Raw genomic sequence first — 21,570 nt, 5'->3', positions numbered from 1 at the left:
GTGGAGAAACTCTTGCCAGCCAAGTTTCAGTCACAAAGGAAGGACAAAAAGATTCTTATGTGCATACATGCATGCATATGTATGTGGTCAAGGGGAATTTCTGAATCTTCAGATCACTCCAGTGAATTTCTGATCTTCCAGTGAATTTCTGATCTTCCAGTGAATTTCTGATCTTCAGATCACTCCAGTCATGGTGCTAGTTTCTGGGTTACCCCACTGCTATATTTCCTAGTGTAACAGACAGCCTGCATCCACCCAAAAGGGGGCCCAAACAGAGTTCTGGTGACACTTGACCTGCTGTCCACATCTTTATACTCAGCATTACCATCTTCCTTGCACAAAAGTAAAAGTTAAAGCATCAGTGCCTGAAATAAAAGACCACATCCCTATTTTCTGGCCCCATGGCCAACGGCCACGATCCCTTTCGGGGGCGGGGGGAGAGTCTTCCACTACCACTGAGCAGGAAGAGGAAGCAGACCATATCCACCTTCCTGAGAAACCATAATCTCAAATGTTCTTTTTGCCAAGGGGTTGGCTTCATATATCACTGGGATTTCTCTCTTGCATTGAGTTCAGGTGTTAGTGTCTCTTCATAATGACTCTAAGGAGGGCTAGGTAAAGCTTTACTGTCACATTATAGGGGAAAGGATATACAGCTACCTCCTTTATATCCTAACTATATATAGAGAGTCCTGTGCCATTCTGTGATCTCACTGAGTTGGGGGAGGTAGACAGGAGGGTGGAGGCCAGGAAGGCAGCCATTAGGTTGCAGTTCTGAGAGGTCAGCTGCCCCTTCATGGTTTCCTGCCAGCTATAACTGGCTCTCCTTCCTGTGTGCCCAGGGTGTGTACTTGTGTCAGCTCAGACTTCTGCAGGCTATGAGCAGGATAATTATAATGCTGATGTGCTAACTCTTCCCTAAACAGAGAGAATGAAAGCCAAGCAGACATTTCTGTATTCTTGCCTGACTCTGGGGAACCAAGATTACTTAGGTCTCTCAACTCTTCTCTTGGCCAGGAAAGAGTCATCTCTGCTGGGCATTGGGACACACCACCAAGAGTATTTATTAGGAAGCTGCAGTGACATTGCTAGGTGGGCCATCTCTCCCTCAACCTTTCCTGGCCTATACTGAGGCTGTGTGTATAGCAGCACTGCTGAGACTCATGGGTGATAGTGGAAAATGCCAATCAGTCCTTTCTCCCTGGGACAAACTCTATGACTCTATGAAATCTCAGCGAGGAGCCCTGTGGCCAAGAATCATGGAACAGGCAGGGCCTTGTGGTACCTCTGGTGTTTGTCCATGTGTCATCAGTGTGGTGACTGAGTAAGTCTTCCTGCCTTAGATTTAGGGCACATCTTCTATTCCAGGTGTGGCTGACTCCCTCCTGGCAACAGAATTTGCAAGCATAGCCAAGAATCTTTTTCAACTTTACAATTAAGCAGTTTTTTTGGCATCGGGTACAACTGTTAATATTTCTTAAAGAATGTATGCCATGTTACCTTGTAAATTCCAAATACCTGCTTTACATGTAGCTAGAGTTTTCCTCTTGACTATTTTATAACTATGCTGAGTTTTTATTTTGCTAGAGACATAGTATTTACAACATAACCTAGGATATTAAAAATTCTTTAGTGACCTCTTCCCGCTACTAAAGAAGTTTTAATTGTGCTCAGAAGATTGTCACAGATGGGACCATGGAATAGGTGGAATTGCAGAAGTGGGGATGCAAAATACATTGTGGAACAGTCTACATGCCTCTTTGAGAAAACAAAGCCACAGGGTTGAGGTTGACTGTTAGCAAGAGAAATGTCCCACTGGGGAGAAAAAGAAAATCTCTTGCCAAAAGGCATTTACTAATTTCCCCTTTTGTGGAAGGTTTGTCATCTTGTCTGGTGAAACCCTGTCCAGATAGACAAATAATTAAACTACAACTTAGCACCAACTGTGGGTCAGAATTAAATCCTCCTAGCTTTTCTTATTTTGAAAATCATCAAACACAATGCTGAAAGAGGCACAGTATTCTACCCTGTATCTACATTTAACAACTGTTAGCATTTCACCACATTTGCTTTAATTTATAGACTGAGAATTATTTGAGAGTAAATTATGGACATCAGGACTCTTTACCTCTTACTACTGCAGCATGTTTCTCCTCATAACAAGATGTTCCCTGCAGCAACACCATTATCACGCTCAAGAAAACAGCCAATTGAGGTCCCTTCAGTTATCTACAAAATGACTTTTATAGTATTTTGTCTGTAAGCAGGAGCCCATCAAGGGTTGACACATTGTGTTGGATTTTTCTAGCTGTGAATCCAAGTGTGCAGGCATTCAATATTGGGTCTGTCAATACATTTACCAAGTCCCCCTCACTGTTGCCCCCTCCCCTTGAGGCCCCACAAACCCATGCATGATGGGTTGCTCAGGATGGGTGTGTAGTTCACTCTGGCCACTCTGTGGGTTCCACAGGGTTGGTCCTGCTGGCTTTCAGAGGCGACTGCAGACAGCCCTGTTATGGAAAATGGATTTATCTCAGCTCCAGCTGAGTGACCTTTAGCTGGCCCCTATTTCAGTCTAAACCTCAGTCTCTTTATGTCTACATGAAGGAGTTGGCCAAGGGGCTGCCACTCAGCTTTGCTATTTAGTGGCTGTGACTCAGCCCAGCCCACAGGGAGGTGAAACTGACTGCCTTCCAACTTTGCATCTCAGAGAAGCTGCTTGCTGGTGCCCACTCTCACCAGGGGTAAGAGTGGGTAAGGGGTAAGGGCCATAGTTGGGGTGTGTGGGGATGCGTACAGTCCTCTGGTGTGCCAGCCTAATATATGATCTTCTCCTCTTCTCCCTGCAGCGGAAATTTTGGAGTTGGCTGGCAATGCAGCGAGAGACAACAAGAAGGGACGGGTCACACCCCGACACATCCTGCTGGCTGTGGCCAATGATGAAGAGCTAAATCAGGTATGGGAGCCCTTACCACCTTGTCTCCCAGATACTGGGACAGACAGTCATGCTGTCTGAGTAGAGAGAGAATAGCATTTGTAGCATTTGGATGGTTAACAAAAACACAGACTATTAGCAGCTTACCTGCCCTCTCCCCATGACTTTTTTTGAAGACATTATTAGGTGGGGGTGGGGAAGGAGAGATGAATCAAGGTATTAAAATTATTTGGAGGAAAGTTACTATCCAAATTCCACTTGAGTGAGTGATTCTGAGAACTCATTCCCTGTAAAGAGCCTGGGTCTAGTCATCACCCTCGTAGATATCATGGAGGAAGCAGCTGTACCACCCATAAGCAAGAGTAGGTTGGTTTCTTAAAGGTCGGAGAAAGGATGGTCTAGTTCACCATCTGCTACTTTGGTTTTCCTGAAAGCTGCTAAAAGGAGTCACCATAGCCAGTGGGGGGGTGTTACCCAACATCCACCCCGAGTTGCTAGCAAAGAAACGAGGATCCAAAGGGAAATTGGAAGCCATCATCACACCACCCCCAGCCAAAAAGGCCAAGTCTCCATCCCAGAAGAAGCCTGTGTCTAAGAAAGCAGGAGGCAAGAAAGGGGCCAGGAAATCCAAGGTATGTGATTTGGCAAGGACATGTGGGCTAGATAGCTGGTGTAGGGAGGTGGGGTGATGAGGCTGTGTGTCCACACCAGTAGTGTAGGGGGCTGAGGGAGGAGCAGGTGATGCAGAGCTGACTGCATAGAGACTTGCACAGCTGAGGGCTAGATAGACTTTCAGGGAGTGTGTGTGTAGGGGGTGTTGGGGCAGCTATTCCCAGACTGAAAAGCCCCCACATCTGACCTGGTGGAGGGCCACTGATGCTCTCAGAACTGCCGTTATGTTGCCATGGGCTTACATCCTCCTCTGAACAGTCTGCTCTTTGGAATGATTGCCTTGTTACAGAGGCAAACAGGTGCGTTATTCAGATGCTTCCTGCCACACCCTCCTTGGGCTAAGTGTAGGTCCTAGGTGCTTTTTGTGATGAGTGAAACCATCTCGTTAGTGTCTTCTTGGGTGGAGGAGGCCAACAAATCCTTGCTTGCCAGGAGCCATAATGTATGTGGCGTGGGGGGGGGGGACAGTACAGGCCTGTGTGGGTGCACTCATCTGTCTCTGAATTACAGAGAAACTACAGGGCAACTGGAACACGTGTTTTGTGCTTCTTCATTTCTGGGCTCTGGGTTGCCAGCTGTTGTCACAGCCTTTCAGGCCCATAAACTAGGGAGAGGGCTGTTGAAGGACATCTTAAGATGAGATCTTAAATCTGCCCTGCACTGCAACACCCCCTCAGACTAGGAAGCCACTGCCCATGACAGAAGTTGGTCTCCCAAGTTTGTAACGCTGTCAATAGTAACTTCTTGAAAATGCCTTGTAAGAGGTATTGATACAATGATGGGACAGAACCCAAAGTCTCTCCCCAGAGTGCGATGATGAAGCTGCTTCCTAGAATTGGTGCCAGGACCTACATGCTACCTGCTCTCCCAGTAGGTCAGTTCTCTTATTGTCAGTCAGGAGATCAGGCCTGGCCCCTTGGTGTCTCAGAGGGACTAGCCCTCCCCACCCAAGCACACCTCCTCTGATCTCTCTCGTTGCTCATCCACACTATTTGTGGGAAATCTTTACTTGAGGTGGACAAAGCTATATCTCTTGGACACCCTTCTGGGTGTGAACATTTTTCTGAAAACCACATAATCTAAACACCTTTTGCCAACATCCCCCACTCTGTCCTAGTGGACCCAGAATCACTCTCAGCTCTTTGAGAGGGCAATTTGGTACTGAAGAGCATCCAGTAAGTGATTTCCAGGCACTCACACACCACTGAGTTCACAAGTCCTAGAGGAGGCACAGGGCCAGGCAGGAATTTCACAAAGTGCACAGTTACTCATTCCTGCTAAGTATAAAATTAGCAGATTGAGCTGTTTTCTTTTCCAGCTTTGAACATTTTGCTGTTGAGAGGAGGGGCAGGACAGGGAAGACAGAGCAAGGGGGGAAAGTGACTGTGTATCCCTTTTAAGTATTAAAAAATGGCAAGGTGGCAATTCATCATGGCTTGATAATGGGCTCTAGAGAACTGGATGGCCACAGAGCAGGGTCTTTGCTGTTTGGTGCTGAGGCTGGGAGGAGCAAAGTCATGTTCCTTGGCCCAGCTCTCCTCTGGGTTTGGGCAGAGGCATGGCCCAGATTCACGCAGGTCTGCTATGTATGAGCAACTCCAGTGTCTCCAGCTGCCCTGGCCTGAACCTTGTTCCTATTGCCCCTCTCCTTCCCCATGACTCTGTGAACTTTCCAATTTATCAAATACTAGAAATGCTTTTTCTTTTTTAGACTTGAAATATAGAGGGAGGGGTGTGTGTGTGTGTGTGTGTGTGTGTGTGTGTCTTTAGCTCTTAGCTATATCTGGAACTCAGTGTTTCTAATAGCCATATGTCAATAATCACTTGAACACTCAACTTTTCCCTTGATTACAAAAGCAGGATGTCTGTTATGGTGGTCTGTTTTTCTTCCACACAATAAAACACATTGTCTGCTTACTGTACGAGTATTTGGCTAACATTAAACCCTGGGGGAAGCTGAAATTGGAACCGTGAACAGCTAATTTTCAAAACATTTGTTTAATGTAAATTGTGGTGTCAGCTTCCAGAAACAGTGGAGAACCCCGCATCTCCAGGTTTAAATAGAATGTTCTGAAAATAACCTTCCCAGAGACATGCAGAGAAAGCCTTCGTAACATGCTAAAACACTTGTAGTGAAAGGGAGTTGGTATTTTTCAAGTGTCAACACTTGAATTCCAAGTCACAATCTTCCCCCCACCCCAATTCTGTGTAATTGGAAGGTTTTGAAAGTCTCCAGTTGTGACAGCTCAGTCAGCTATAGTGGAAACAGTTAGAGAAGGCAATGAAACCCACTAGGGGCTGGAAGTCCAAATCCTAGGCAGTCTGTTAAGAGCCCCTTCCTTCCTTCCTTCTTTCCTTCCTTCCTTCTTTCCTTCCTTCTTTCCTTCCTTCCTTCCTTCCTTCCTTCCTTCCTTCCTTCCTTCCTTCCTTCCTTCCTTGGTGGCCTCAGACCATCTGTGCCTTAGTTTCCCTACCCTATAAATTGATGGGGATCCATTCCAGTATCATAACTAAGTGACTACATATTTACAAAACTGGTTTTTGATGAGGTAATGTAAGTATTTGAATGCTACTAAAGCGTGTGCAGTAAAAGGTAGCCCTGCTGCAGTCTCCCCCTTCCCCAGAGCAGTCTCTGTACCGAACATTTATTTACCACTACAAAAAATTGGTGTACACACACACACACACACACACACACAAAGTTAGTGCACATGAAGGAATATGGACATATAAAGCCTTCCTCAGCCTACCTCCTTTGGTAGTGTGATACTGGGTAAGGGTGCAGGCTCACATGACTCTGACATCCAGTGCTGCCATTTAATGTGTATGACCTTAGCCATTTAACTTGCTGGCATCTCAGTTTCTTCATCTATAAAGTAGAGATAGAACACAGAGTGTATGGGAGGCTTACAGGAGAATACATAGAAAGTGAACAGAACAGTTTTCTGCACAAATATGAGCCAATGCAGTTATTGACTTGGAGGTTCTTCCATATCTCTACATGTAGAGCTACTTAACTGTTTAAGGTTTCTAGTGATTGACATTAAATCAAGTGGAACTTGCCAAGGTGAATATGTTTTTGTGACTTCTATATTGCTCACATATCTAGTGCTTTATTCCATTAAGAAGTTTTTTATTTTTTCGATTAAGTTTTAAAAGTTGGGGAGGTAACACACTGGTTATACAGAAAGTCTTTTGAGGCACCAAAGGTCCCTGGTTCAATCCCCAGCACTACACAAGCCAGAACTAAGTAGTGTTCTGATAAAAAAAATTCAAAAGTTTCCTCATTTTTTTTTTTAAACTACTGAACACTGAGGTATTTTAAAAAGATGAATTCATTTGAAGTCTCCATGTGCTCATCAGTGTTCTCAGTAGTAAGGCGGCAGCAGTGAATAAAAGGCTGTCCTTCCTGTGACTTTAGACTAGAGGACTGAATAGTCATTGTAGACGGGAGGGTGGCAGTGATGAGGGTGAAATGAGGTGGAGACTCAGTCAGGGAAGAAGGTGGTGACAGTGGAATAAAAGGAATCAGGCATATGTGTCTTTTAAGTGATGGAGGGGAAAAAAACCCAGAAGAAGAGCAGCTGGGCCTATGAAGTAGGAGCATGCCAGGCCCTTCCCAGAGAGGACATCACATGATTTGGTTGTGGTGCTTGAAACATGTCCAGTTAATTTGTCAGAAGTCTGGGGATCCTTATCAAATAAAATGCTTAAATTACCAGATATTCAATGGAACCATGCCTAAATTCCCCAGATTAAAATCTAGTTGTTGTGGTGTTTACTAAAAGTCATAGGATAATATATGTAATTTTAAAGGCAGAGACAGAATAAAAAAAAAAAAACAGCATCAAAACTTCCTTCAGTGCTATGGGGGGAAGGGAGGGACTGGGCTCACCCGGGTCAGAGACATGGCAGAGTCATGGGATAATTTGTAGTGGAGCACCAGGAAGATAACTTTTGCCAAAAAGCTGAATTTTTCAAATATAATTCACACTACCATTCCAACTACCGCCGTCTCCATATGAAAACCATCCTCCTGATCACGTAGTTCTGCTAGCTCATGGGCTAGCAAAAAGCCAAAGATGACTTTGTTAGAGTACCTCTCAATTTTTTTTGCAAAATCAGTATTTAAGCTCCAGATTGAGTGGTTAATAGTCTGGTAAGGTATACTAGAGAGAGGAATAGATTGTTCTGAGAGGCTGCTTTCCTTACAAAGTTTGCTGGGTTTTCAGTGAAATTTCTGGCAGTTCAAACATCAGAGTGAAGGAGATAGGCAAATGCAGTTGTGTGCTGATGATGTCACAGATGTTTTGAATGTTTAGTTCTGCAGATTCTTCTGTCTCTCACTGATGCTGGCTTGACTATTAACTACTATTTTTTCTAGAATTGGGGCTTTACTCATGAACAGTGTCACCACTCTGGGTCACTTTATTTTTGTATACTTGTATTGGGTTGTCAGAATAGTCATGAAAAATTTTTCCATGCTTTTCTATGCAAAAATATATATGACATTCCTGAAAACCCACCGTATGGAATTGGTGGAAAAGATACCACAGCATTATCCACTGTTATGATAGCACCTCCCATAGGATTCCAGGGCTTGAGCCTGGGTCATATGCAGAGTCCTTGACTCTGACTTTAAGGGCTTTCTGCTGCTTAAAACACAGCTAGGTGAGTGTATTGTTTGCTTGGGGATTTGTAAAACATAAAATTCTAAGAATTCTGTTTTTTTTTTTTTTTTGATGATCAACAGAATATTGCTATCAATCCCCTCATCCCTGTCTGCTAGCCAGGATATGAAAAGAATATCACTTATTGATAATATCACCATTTCATAAAAGAAAGGGCAGTTTGGTGCCAGGTAAGGAGGGGACATAATTCCTAAGTTTATGAGAAATTCAGGACACAGTTAATATATTGGAAAGTGGCATCACACAAGACAGTGCTGCCCTAAAACAACCCACTGCTTGTGGGTGGGACCTTTCAGGGAACAAGCAGAGACAGGCATTATCTGACAAGTAGAACAAGTACAGAGAACTGGAAGGGAATAGTTTGTGTTTGCACACTGGCTACCTTTATTCTGTCTTGGTCATTCATTTAATCAGGGTCCTCTCACCTTAGTTTCATTTTCTAAATGAAAAACCTAAGACTTAGGAGAGGTAGGACATTTTCCTAAGGTCATACCACTTGGAGAGAGAGCCACCAACTCAGATGCAGAATGTCCAAGCTCAAACATATTTTTACATTCTGTGATTGAACCACTCCCTTGGCAGAAGAAGCCCTTCTGCTATGATGATGAAAGACTGCAGGGTGAGTGGGGTCATCGGCTTTAAAGGAGGAGACCACATGCAAATGAATCACTAAAAACACTGCTAACATCCCAGGTTGAACAGCCTTATAACCTGGGCTGCTGACTTGTACAGGACACAAGAAAGCTCTCAGGCACATACCAGTCACCAGTTCCAATACCTGGATGCTTGAAATTCTGTCAGTTAGGGCTTGCTTCTTAAAATCTGGGTGTCCTTGAACTGAAGCACTAAATCTTTGTTTTATCAACTATATGCCACTCTCAAGCATTAACTGAACGCCACTTGCATGTATGACATTCACTGGGTAGAGTAGTGGTTTTGAGACTTTTTGCTTATATACCTTCTAAAGTCTTGACCATTTTTGTCTCTTACACATTTAAAAATTGATAGTTAACATTTTCAAAATATATTTGTTATCTTCAAATGGTAATTTTTTCATGTAATGAAAGCTGATATAAAAAAACTTTTTATGGTGGTGGTATATTTAGTTGCATGCACATGTTACAGTGTTCAAGGACTCCAATTCAAGACCCCAGTCCCTGCCTGCAAGGGGAGATACTGTAATAATGGTTTTTGCAAAATTATAAGATGACAGGGATATAGCCACCACCAAAGCTCATCTGTCCCTACCCCATAACCTCTATAGTTCCTACAAAGTTTTACAGTCAGTTTGGCTCTTCCGGTTTTTTCTTTTGCAAGTTCTTTTGTTCTACAAATGAATAAAACCATGTGACAGTTATCTTTCACTTCCTCACCTCTATATTAAGTATAGTCACCTGAAAGTTCCATCCATTTTGTCTGGAAGAGTACAATATCAACTTTAATTACAGAGTAATATTCCATTGAAAAAAAAAGTTTGTGTATATATTTATATAGCCCATGACTTCTTTATCCAGTCCTCTATGGAGGGGCTTTTGTGTTGCTTTCATTCATTATACTATCTTCTGTCTTATTCTTTTGTTTGGAATCTATTCCCCTGGTTCCTCATTTTGCTTGACTTTTTAAAAATATTTTATATATTTATTATTGGATAGAGACAGAGAAATTGAGAAGAGAGGGGGAGATAGAGAGGGCAAGAGGAAGAAAGACCACTGCAGTCCTGTTTCACCACTCATGAAGCTTTCCCCCTGCAGGTGGGGACCAGGGGCTTGAACCTAGATCCTTGCACATTGTGATGTGTGTGCTTAACCAGATGCACCACCACCTGGCCCCTTGTGCTTAACTTTTTATTTCCATTTTTTTTTTTTTTAGTACAAAATAGTTACCTCTCTCAGTCTTGAAGGAATGGACTTTTGTAGGAGAAGAGCCTTATCTTTCAAGTTTGTCTTTGCTTTTGGTTGTCTTTGTATTGGCTAAGCAGCTTGATTTATTTTTGAAAGGTTACAGTTGTTGATGATGTACAGATATCCTCCATTCATTCAAAGAATAAACTTTGGTCATCACTTTGTTTCAGGCTGTTGGTATGACTTACCAGACCCTCAGACAGGCTTTTTAAAAGCATGTAAATAATTAGTCTTATGGAGCCGTAGCCATAAAATCGTGCTGGATATTTGGAGGAGTCCACTGGGTAACAGGTGAAAAATCAGGACCGCAGCTGTGTGTGAAAGTTTTCCCTAGGAGGTACTAGTGAGCTGTGGCAGACCAAGCATCAGAACACAATGCTGTGAGAGTGTCTCCCTGCCTCTGGTCTGATAGTGCCTCTGTAAGCTCTAGCTGCATGCAAACCTGAAGTCTATGGAGCAGACTTTAAGTTCCAGGGCAGGCAACAGGCTTTTGTTGTTCAAAGTAAAATGAGGGTGGGATGGTGGATGGGGGTCTCTGTTGGCTGTGCAATGAGGTTGACAGTAAGAGCTACCTTTCCAGGTCAGACAGTCATATAATTGGTAGAGCACAAACATTTCCTTGTGTGAGGACCCAGGTTCAGGCCCCATCCCCACCTGCAGGGGGAAGCTTCATGGGTGGTAAAGCAGTACTGCAGGTATCTCCCCTTCTAGATTTTTCTCCTCCTTCTCCTCTGCCTCCTTCTCTGCCTCCTTCTCCTCCTTCTCCTCCTCCTCCTCTTCCTCCTCCTCCTCCTCCTTCTTCTCCTCTCTCTCTCTCTTTCTGTATTTCTTATCCTCTATTAAAAGGAAAAAAATGGCAGCTGGGAGCAATGGAGTCATTGTGCAGATATTGAACCCCAGCAATAAACCTGGTGGCAAAAATAAACAAAAAGCTACATTTCTAGTGTTTTGGTTCCTGAGGGCCTTGGAACACAAGTCCCCCTGGCTGTCTGGTGTGTATCAGAGGGTATCCTGTGTGTGAACTGCTGCACCTGAAGCTTTAGCTTATGCTGCAGGCTAGTGCATGGGTGTCTGACATGCTCTAGGCTTTAGCAAGAGGAGTGGTCAGTGAGTATAGGTGGTGAGGCTCACTGTCGACTTTAGCATTGACTTGTACATCTGAGAGCTTTAGCTTCCATTGACTGAATTTAACCATTAACAGAAGGTCTTCATGCACCCACCTACCTGCCATCACCAGAAAGATGGAGAGAAGTGTAAAGAAAAGATAGTGTTTGCCAACACCCTTTTTCCTCAGAAAGAATCCCACCTGGCTCGTGCCACTCACAGAAATTTCTCCAGGATCAGCAAATGCACTCCCTTATACACATTTTTGCTGCTTTTTCAAACTGCTGCCTCTGTGCTGGGTCCTAGGGTGAACATATTCACAGATGGGCCCTTCAAAAAGAGCTTCTCTGTCACCCAGAGCCCTGGTTCTCCTTTATACATATTCTATTGGCGTTCATAGTCAAGACATTTTGGGGGGTTCTTTCTCCAGGTCCTAAAGGTTGGAGTATCTGATACAGGGCACAAACCCCTTCTCAGGGAGAAGCTCAGGGTTTTTGAGCAACCAGGAGCAGGGTGCTCAGTGAGGTGATATCTTTGCTTCTCCTATCAGTCTTTTTTATAAAAAAGTTTTTACTGTGGTACAGTATACTTGATATAACTATTATTTTAACCATTTGAATGTGTCCAGTTCAATAGCATTATATTCAGTCACAGTGCTGTGTAATCACATCACTATTTACATCTCAGACTTTTTCATCATCCCCAACATAATCTTTAACTTCTCATTAACCCTCCATTACTGGTAGCTTCTAGTTTCTGTTTCTATAAATTTGCATATTCTAGGTACTCAGCGTAAATGGAATCATAGTATCCTTGTCTTACTTAATTAGGCATAATGTTTGAAGGTCTACCCTTACTGTAGTATATATAAAAAATTCTTTCCTCTTTATGATTTAGTAGTATTCTGTTGTGTGTATTGCCACAGATGTTCATAGTCTCAGTCATCAGTGGACATGGGTTGGTTCTTTTTTGGATATCATAAATAATGCTGTTGTAAGCAGCAGTGTACAGGTATGTTCAAGTCATTGTTTTTAATTATTTGGGAAATATACTTGAGAGTAGAACTACTGGACTATATTTAACTTTGAAGAACCACAACTCTTATGGTTGCTCCATTTTCCCTCCTCACCAACCATTTGCTCAGTGTTCTTTTCTGCATCCTCTTCAGTACTCCTACATTTTTATTACTGCCATCCTAGTAGGCATGTGGTGATATTTCTTTAATTTAATTTGTATTTCCCTAATGACTAATGGTGTTGAATTACTTCCTATGTATTTATAGGTCATTTAATATTAGGGTGAAATACCTATTCAAGTCCTTTTCCTACTTGTGAGTTTGGTGGTCTTCTTGTTTAGTTGTGGGTGTTGTGGGAATAGGGTACTTCTAAACTTAGGTGATGAGAAAAATTAGTGCCAGACCTCAGAAGAGAAGAAGTAGCTTAATAGTCCTTTTAGTCCTTATAATGATGTATATATCTATGTTCAGAGCACACAATTTGTTATAGCTGAAACCTGGAAGCAACCCAGATATCTAATACCAGATGAGTGGCTAAGCAAGCTGTGGTCTATATACACAATGAAATACTACTCATCTATTAAAAATGGTGATTTCGGGAGTCAGGCTGTAGCGCAGCGGGTTAAGCGCAGGTGGCGCAAAGCATAAGGACCGGCATAAGGATCCCGGTTCGAACCCCGGCTCCCCACCTGCAGGGGAGTCGCTTCACAGGCGGTGACGCAGGTCTGCAGGTGTCTTTCTCTCCTCCTCTCTGTCTTCCCCTCCTCTCTCCATTTCTGTCCTATCCAACAACGACAACAACAACAATAGTAACTACAACAATAAAACAACAAGGGCAACAAAAGGAAATAAATAAATAAAATAAAATTTTAAAAAAATGGTGATTTCACCTTTTTCTCCTATCAGTCTTGTTGCGGTCTGTCTGTTCTCTGTTGTGGAAGGGCGTTTTAACTATTTTCATTTCCATGGGGAGGTGTATCTATGGGAGGAAGTAAATTTAGGGTTTTACCATACCACTATCTGCCTCTGACCAATGATAACAGTTGGAAATTTTATATTATTTTTTCCTCTTGACCCACAAGATTTTTTCCCAATCTAACATATTTTATTGATCTCTGTGAATAAGAAGATATATAGGAACTTAGATTTACTTTGAAAAAGATTTTTTGTGATCATAAGAGCACTAAATATTAGGGATTACTCAGGATTATATAGTTTTCACATTTATTATTACCTTATAATAATCATACTTGTGAATACACATTTTACTAAGAAGAAAGTAAACATTTCATGGAACTATATCTTGGAATGAATTGATGAAGATAGAGTTTAACTCAAGTCTCGTAAGCTGAGTAGTACTTATTGATAAAATGAGACAGGGCTCAGCATTCTGTTTTGCTTTATATGTGCCTGGAAAATCTTGTTCACAAAAATAATTACATGGAAATGGAAAGGATTTTGTTATAGAAACATCACACAGTGCTCTGAATTCTGAGTTACGTGCCAACAATCACATAGTAATCTGTCATCAACTCATTTTAATAAATGTCTTATGTTAGAATAATTTTAGATTTATAGAAAAGCTACAAAGACAGTACAGAAAGTTCCTGAGTATCCTTCATCTAGTTTTCCTGTTGTAAACATCTTTTACAACCCTGATATATTCATCATAATTAAGAAACCAGTCTTGGTATGTTTCTTTTATGTAGACTCCATCAGTTTTTTAATGGTCCACCAATGACTAACTAAAATTGTGATTTCTTTAGTTTTGTTGAAAGCACAGAATTAGAAACATCTGACTTATGAAAGGATTTGTCATCCAGATTTTCTCTTTCTTGTTTCCTGCAAAGTATATAAGGAAAGCTTTAAAAGCTTTATTAAGATTTACTCTGTAATTGTTGATTATATCTGTTTCTCTTTCACTTGTCAAATCTGATACACTCAAAGTATTAGGAAAGCCAAAATAGTGTTAATTCTAATACAGTTTTGTGTATACCATATTTCTTGGTAAAGTGTTTGTTAAATCAGTTGAATAAAAAACTTTGGCACTTCAGATTTAGCTCATTAGTTTATGAAAGGCATTCCAAGTCAGCCATATAACCTGAATGTCAAAGGAGTTCTTAAAATCATCAGCAAAATTAATCTTAATTTTAAATATAAGTGAAAACATTAATTTGTTAATGAATCTGAATCCTAAAGAGGCAAATGGACAGGCATGTTCCTTGCTTTATAGTTTCTATCATAATGAAATGTGTGGCCACCTGTCATACTTCTCATCCCCTGTTTTCTTGACTTGCCTCCCAATTCACTTTTCCTCTGTGAAGGACAGGCTTTTCAGTAATAGTTGGGAAATAGAGGGAAAAGGTGAAATACCTAAGCAAAAAAATGTCATTGTTCTTACTATTTCATTCAACAGTGTTTCCGAATGCAGAAAATCCCCTTCATGAGCCAAAATATCTGTTTTTTAAATTTAATTTAATTTAATCATTTATTACTTTATTTTATAGGATAGAAATTGAGATAGAATAAGTATAGAGAGGAAAAGATAGACACACCTGCAGTAGTATATCACTGCAGTACTATATCACTGATTATGAAACACCCCCCTCACTCCCAAAGGAAAGGACTGGGGTCTTGAACCTGGGTTCTTACACATGGCAACATGTGCATTCAGCTGGGTGTGCCACCACCCAGCCCCCAAATATTCATTCTAATACAAGCTTCAACCTTAACAGAAGAGTGCACAAGACGGGGAAAGACAATAGCATCTTTCTCTCAGGCAGGTCACCATACTCATTTTTACTCTGGGAAGTGGGAGAAAAGGGAGTTTCTGAGAGGAGACCCAGCACAAAACCTTGACTACAGGCTAATGAGTCTTATAACGCAGATCAGGTGGGGGGTTTTGTTTGTTTGTTTTTGTTTTTTTCCTAGAAGAAGGTACATTTGGGAAGCTGAAGATCTAGAATTTCATGTAATTAGACTTATATACCGGTTACTCCTTGGGAGGCTCTTGTGAATGCCAGGGCACACACACTTCACTCTGCACGATGCTGGGAAGACACTAGAGCATGCTGACAGCTCACCGTGGTGGTGAGGACCCCAGAGGGGCAGGTGGGCTCATTACCTTCTACCTTGAGGACCCTTCTATAAGACAGTTTCACTGAGGGGAAGTGGGAGAGGGTTGGAGTGTTGTGATCCTTGACCTTCTTTTTAGCTTTTCGAGAATCAGTGACCTACAATAGTTTTTGTTTCCTGAAATTTGAACAGTATGAAAATGTTCAGAGACATGCACTTGCTCCAGATGTGTTTGGTTGTTTGAAATAATTTCTTTAAAGTTTGGCTTTAAATGATTTATTTTTCTTATTTTAATTAATTGATTAATTAATTTTTTTAAATTTTTTTATTTAAGAAAGGATTAATTAACAAAACCATAGGGTAGGAGGGGTACAACTCCACACAATTCCCACCACCCAATCTCCATATCCCACCCTCTCCCCCGACAGCTTTCCCACTCTCTTTCCCTCTGGGAGCATGGACCCAGGGTCATTGAGGGTTGCAGAAGGTAGAAGGTCTGGCTTCTATAATTGCTTCCCCGCTGAACATGGGCGTTGACTGGTCGGTCCATGCTCCCAGTCTGCCTCTCTCTTTCCCTAGTAGGGTGGGTCTCTGGGGAAGCTGAGCTCCAGGACACATTGGTGGGGTCTTCAATCCAGGGAAGCCTGGCTAGCATCCTGATGACATCTGGAACCTGGTGATTGAAAAGAGAGTTAACATACAAAGCCAAACAAATTGTTGAGCAATCATGGACCCACTATTCCAAAGCTTGGAATAGTGGAGAGGAAGTGTTAGGGAGGTACTCACTGCAAACTCTAGTGTACTTCTGCTTTCAGGTATATATTTTGCAGTAGTTTATGGATACATGTGAACATAAGCTCTCTCTCACAGAAACTGGTGTATATCTAGGTTTTGGGACTTTGTTAGAAAGTGAACTACCTGAGATGAAATTAAAGTGTACTATAAAAGGAAAGGTCTCACCCGAGTAATGAAGCTGAAGGGTTGTCATTCCACATGTGAAGTCTCTGGACACAGTCTGAGGTGAAGCATGTTGAGGTGGCAATTGTTGCGTTGGTTAGGTTGTGATCGGCGGATGAAATATTATTTGATATGGATTGGGAGAGGCATATGGGAAAGTGGGCCCTATCCAAGGGTTCCAGGACTGGGGGAAGTAGGGGCTCTATAGTGGAGATGTGAGGTTCCTGCTGTCTTAGGGTTCAAAAAGACAATCGATAGTTAATGTTATCATCACATTATTTGGTAATTGGGTTAACTTTGAAAAGTCCTTTTGTTAGGGTTTGCTGTACAGTACCCAGTATCTTGTATATAGCTGTGCTATTGGATGCTTCTAATCTACTTGGTCTAGGCTTTTGAGAGAGTCCGCATATCAAATACACAGCCTATATATTAAAAAGATTCAGTTTGTGTTTTGAAAAACTTTGAGACATACAATTGATTTTCCCCCTCTCATATTAATTAACTAGTGATTTATATGTCTACATTTTGCTAGGAGTGTACATAAACACCATTCCTACCACCAAAAGACTGTGACCCATCCCTCCCACCCACTCCCACCCCCCACTGCCCCAGGAAGCTGATGTCTACCCCTCACCACAGGGCTTTTACTTTGATGCCCTACTTACAATTTGGTCAGGTCCTGCTTTTAGTTTCCCTTTCAGATCTTCTTACTCAACTTCTGTTGAGGAGTGGGATCATCCCATACTCATCTTTATCTTTCTGATTTAGCTCACTTAACATAATTCCTTCTAGCTCTGTCCAAGATGGGTCAGAGAAGGTGGGTTCATTGTTCTTGATAGCTGCATAGTATTCCATTGTGTATATATACCACAGCTTTCTCAGCCACTCATCTGTTGTTGGGCACCTGGGTTGCTTCCAGGTCTTAGCTATTATGAATTGTGCTGCTATGAACATAGGAGTACACACCTCTTTTTGGTTGGGTGTTATGGAGTCCTTGGGGTATAACCCCAGGAGAGGAATTACTGGATCATATGGAAGGTCCATGTCTAGCCTTCTGAGAGTTTTCCAGACTGCTCTCCACAGAGGCTGTACCAATTTACATTCCCACCAGCAATGTAAAAGGGTTCCTCTGTCCCCACATCCTCTCCAGCATTTGTTGCTGCTGTCCTTTTTGATGTATGCCATTCTTACAGGAGTGAGGTGGTATCTTAGTGTTGTCTTAATTTGCATTTCTCTGACAATCAGTGACCTAGAGCAGTTTTTCATATGTTTGTTAGCCTTTTGGATCTCCTCTGAGGTGAATGTTTTGTTCATATCCTCTGCCCATTTTTGGATGGGGTCATTTGCTTTTTTGGTGCTAAGTTTGCTGAGCTCTTTATATATTTTGGTGATTAGTTTCTTGTCTGATGTATGGCATGTGAAGATCTTCTCCCATTCTGTGAGGGGTCTCTTTGCTTGTTTAATAGTTTCTTTGGATATGCAGAAGCTTTTCAATTTGATGTAGTCCCATTGGTTTGTTTCTGCTTTAGTCTTTCTTGCAACTGGGTTTATTTCATCAAAGATGTCCTTGAGGTGTAGGTGGGAAAGTGTTTTACCAATGTTTTCCTCTAAGTATTTGATTGTTTCTGGTCTAACATCCAGGTCTTTGATCCATTTGGAGTTGATTTTTGTTTCTGGTGAGATAAAGTGGTTCAATTTAATTCTTCTGCGTGGTTCAATTTAATTCTTCTGCATGTTACAACCCAGTTTTCCCAGCACCATTTATTGAAGAGAGCCTCCTTCTTCCATTTAATCCTTTGGGCCCCCTTATGAAAGATTAGATGTCCATAGGTGTGGGGATTTATTTCTGGGCTTTCAATTCTGTTCCACTGGTCTGTGTGCCTATTTTTGTTCCAGTCCATGCTGTTTTGATGATGATGGATTTATAGTATAGTTTGAGATGTGGGAGTGTGATGCCTCCATTTCTGTTCCTTTTCCTCAAGATGGTTTTGGCAATTCTAAGTGTCTTCAGGTTCCAGATAAATGGTTGTAGTTTTTGTTCTATTCTCTTAAAGAAGCTTAGTGGAACTTTGATGGGTATTGCATTAAATTTGTATATGACTCTGGAGAGAACATTCATTTTGATGATATTTATTCTTCCAATCCATGAGCATGGGATATCTTTCCATTTCTTGGTATCAGTTTCTATTTCCTTGAGTAGCGACTCAGTTTTCAGTATACAAGTCTTTCACTTCTTTGGTCAATTTTATTCCTAGGTATTTGACTGATTTTGCTGAAACAGTAAATGGGAGTGATTTCTGGATGTCTTCTTCAGATTTAGTGTTTGCATAAAGAAGTGCCACTGATTTTTGTACATTGATTTTGTAGCCTGACACCTTGCTATATTGCCTAATAACTTCCAGTAGTTTTCTGTTGGATTTTTTTCCACCAGGGTTATTGCAAGAGGCCTTGGTGCCTGTTTCCCAAGAACTTTTTTTTTTCTTTTTTACTGGATTGAGACGTGTGTGTGTGTGTGTGTGTGTGTGTGTGTGTGTATGTGTATGTGTGTGTATGTGTGTAAGAGAGAGAGAGAGACCTGCAACACTACTTCACCACTTATGAAGCTTTTCCCTGCAGGTGGGAACTAGGAGGCTTGAATCTAGGCCCTTATGCATGTGCAGTATACTGGGGTGCCTGGCCTTCTATTTTTTAACATTATAAAGTGACAAAAATACAATTTTAACTTCATAAAAATATTGGACTTCAAAATAAACCCACAGCCCCACTTTGAGAAATGTGGAAAACTGGTTGTGGTTTGGTTTTGTATTTTAACAAGTATTATGGGTAAGGTCTGAGGGCCATTCCCCTGTTAGGCAAGCCCAGATTCATTCAGCATCTGCCTGTGTGGGCCTCATATCGTTTTATTTGTGCAAGAAGAAACAGGGAGAAGTCAGCAAGGCAGCCAGTGCCGACAGCACGACCGAAGGCACGCCTGCCGATGGCTTTACAGTCCTCTCCACCAAGAGCCTCTTCCTTGGCCAGAAGGTAGGCAAGCACACAGTTGTGCCCTGGGACTAATGGGTGTAGGTGGTCTATGCCAGGAGGAAGTTCTGGGGAATTCCTGGAGGCCACTGCTGGTCTAGTCAGTGTGGGTGGACAAAGTGGACAACAGGGGCTTTAGTGGTCATAGAGAGGTCTGTGGTGGGAGAAACAGGGTGGAGGGGGACTTGGTGAGGTGAGTGTATGGGGGAGGTAATAATGGTAAAGATGGGGACATTATTGCTGGGGGGGGCACAGTGGGGTTATCTATGGAAGTAGCAGTTTATATGGGATAACCTGGTCATCATACAACATTGACCAGTAAGACAGAAGTCAAAACCCAGTCCTAGAAAAGGAAAGCTCTAGTTGGGGGGGGGGCACATACTAAAGATAGACCCCTGGGCCAGGGAGTGGGGTTGTTTCTGGACATACTGACAGGTGCCCAGAACTACCTGACCTCCTCAAGATGACTGTTTATTTTGTTTTAACCACGGGCAATATATTTCCAGCCACCCCTGTGATGAGCTTTGCCAGGATGCCATGGTTCTGTAAAAGATGATTCACTTTTGTTGAAAATAAAAATGATGCAAAGGCTTTTAAGACATAAGAATGAGCATTAACAAATACTGCTCTATGAACACCAAAAGTAAAAGAAGGATAGGTGGGGGGTGGGGGTGGGTAGGTGGGAGAGGGATTAGAATTTTCTTAATTTTTATCTGGCATTTAAATATTTGAAGAAAAAATATTCCTTCCATGTAAATTGTGCTTGACTCGAATGTGGTCAAATTGGTTCTGAAGCTGCATCATTTTTAAAACCTCACTGTCAATTTTGTTTTGCATCTTAGTGACACAGTCGTCCTGCTCCTGTCATTGCCAGTGCTCCTCTTCCCCCATCTCCTCTTCCTGTCATTAATTGCACTCAGGCTCTCATGATGCAATTCCTGTGGCGGACCCTGTTCCAGCAAATAACCATTACAGTTTACATTGTATAACCCTTCTCTGTATTTTGTATGTACTTTCCAATGGAAATACTAAGCAGCACTAGTTGTCATCTTAAGGTCTGGGGCTTTGAATTTTTTTTTCTTAAACTGTTGTATATATTTAAACATTTTCCAACTCAGCAGTGAAGGCAACAACCTGGGTCTCCTTTTAAAATCCTTTTCATGTCTTTTGATTAATATTAGTATATTGAAAGTTAATGTGACCTGTCATCTAAATGGCTTTGGTTTAAACTGGAGTGTGAAAAACTTATGCTACTTAGGGCTAGGTCATGTGTTCTAGATTCCTAATGTAGATGACTAACCAGTTCTTGAAAGCCTATTAAAGACACAGAACAGCTTAGTCCATGGGGCTGTCCTCTCTCTGTGTCTCCTTCCCCCACAACTTCCTTGGGTGCCCTGACCTCTCCTTTACCTTTGTTGTTGCTCCCTCTTGCCAGCCACCCCGAAGTCACCCTCAGACCAAAACTCCTCACAGTGACTTGCTCAATAACACCAGTTATTTCCAAAGGAGCAGCAGTCAGCCACACAACTGTCCATGTGCACATGCAGGTGCCCTTCTTCACCCCTTCATTCATGGGTGGTTTGGGCTCTGCTACCGTGAGTTCTGAAGGGGAGGCAGCAAAGGCCGCAGATACCTTGCTGGTTTCTCTGCAATCAGATAGCACTGTCTCCTCCATTTTGGACACAGGTCATCTCAAGAGTCCAGTCTCGGGTGACACATAAACGGAAGTACCAGAAAGTCTAAATCCAATCAATATGACCGTACCCTGCTTAAGGTTGGAGAGAGGAAGTTCAGAAAATTACAGAGACGTATACTCTATGATAATGTATAAGTGTGGCATCTACTATTATCTAAGAAATAGAGGAAAATAGAAGTGGGCTTGGCAAGGAAGTGCTTATTTAATAGCTCAACTTTTGGTGAGAGATTCTGAAAGGATTGGTTGAAGGTGGAATTCAGTATAAAATGAGTGACTTGTAAGAGGAAGGGCTGAGTATAGAACCAGGCTGACCACTCACTTTCTATCCCATACCACACAGTTAAGTGCTAGTGGTGAAAACAAAAAAAGCAAGCTACCATGACTGCCCTTCTCATAAAATGTGCCTCAAACTTAATGACCCAAGAATCACAAATCCAGACCCAGGTACCCTCTGTGCTAACATTGCAGGCACCCTTTCAGAAATTGCCTTTGTCTAAAACGTG

At 42.0% G+C, this 21,570-nt stretch overlaps 1 protein-coding gene across 12 annotated transcripts in view; it reads left to right on the top strand.

The window, feature by feature from the left end:
• The window catches only part of LOC103110724 (core histone macro-H2A.1), an 80,704-nt gene that overhangs the window by 36,676 nt on the left and 22,458 nt on the right, over window positions 1-21,570 (top strand). For 7 of the 12 annotated variants that reach the window (XR_009546271.1, XR_009546273.1, XM_060178295.1 and 4 more), the window contains 3 exons: window positions 2,850-2,956; window positions 3,370-3,567; window positions 19,264-19,374. Coding sequence is in view for 9 of the 12 variants with exons in the window: in XM_060178295.1 (XP_060034278.1) it covers window positions 2,850-2,956; window positions 3,370-3,567; window positions 19,264-19,374 (416 nt within the window). In the remaining 3 variants the exon portion in view is untranslated. Of the gene's footprint in view, window positions 1-2,849; window positions 2,957-3,369; window positions 3,568-19,263; window positions 19,375-20,213; window positions 20,363-21,570 lie in introns of those variants that run through there. The other 5 variants (XR_009546274.1, XM_007519893.3, XM_007519896.3 and 2 more) reach the window with 3 other exon arrangements.

This window comes from Erinaceus europaeus, chromosome 2, assembly GCF_950295315.1.
Source record: "Erinaceus europaeus chromosome 2, mEriEur2.1, whole genome shotgun sequence".
NCBI classification, from domain to species: Eukaryota; Metazoa; Chordata; class Mammalia; order Eulipotyphla; family Erinaceidae; genus Erinaceus; species Erinaceus europaeus.
This window is presented reverse-complemented; position numbering and strand designations above follow the sequence as displayed.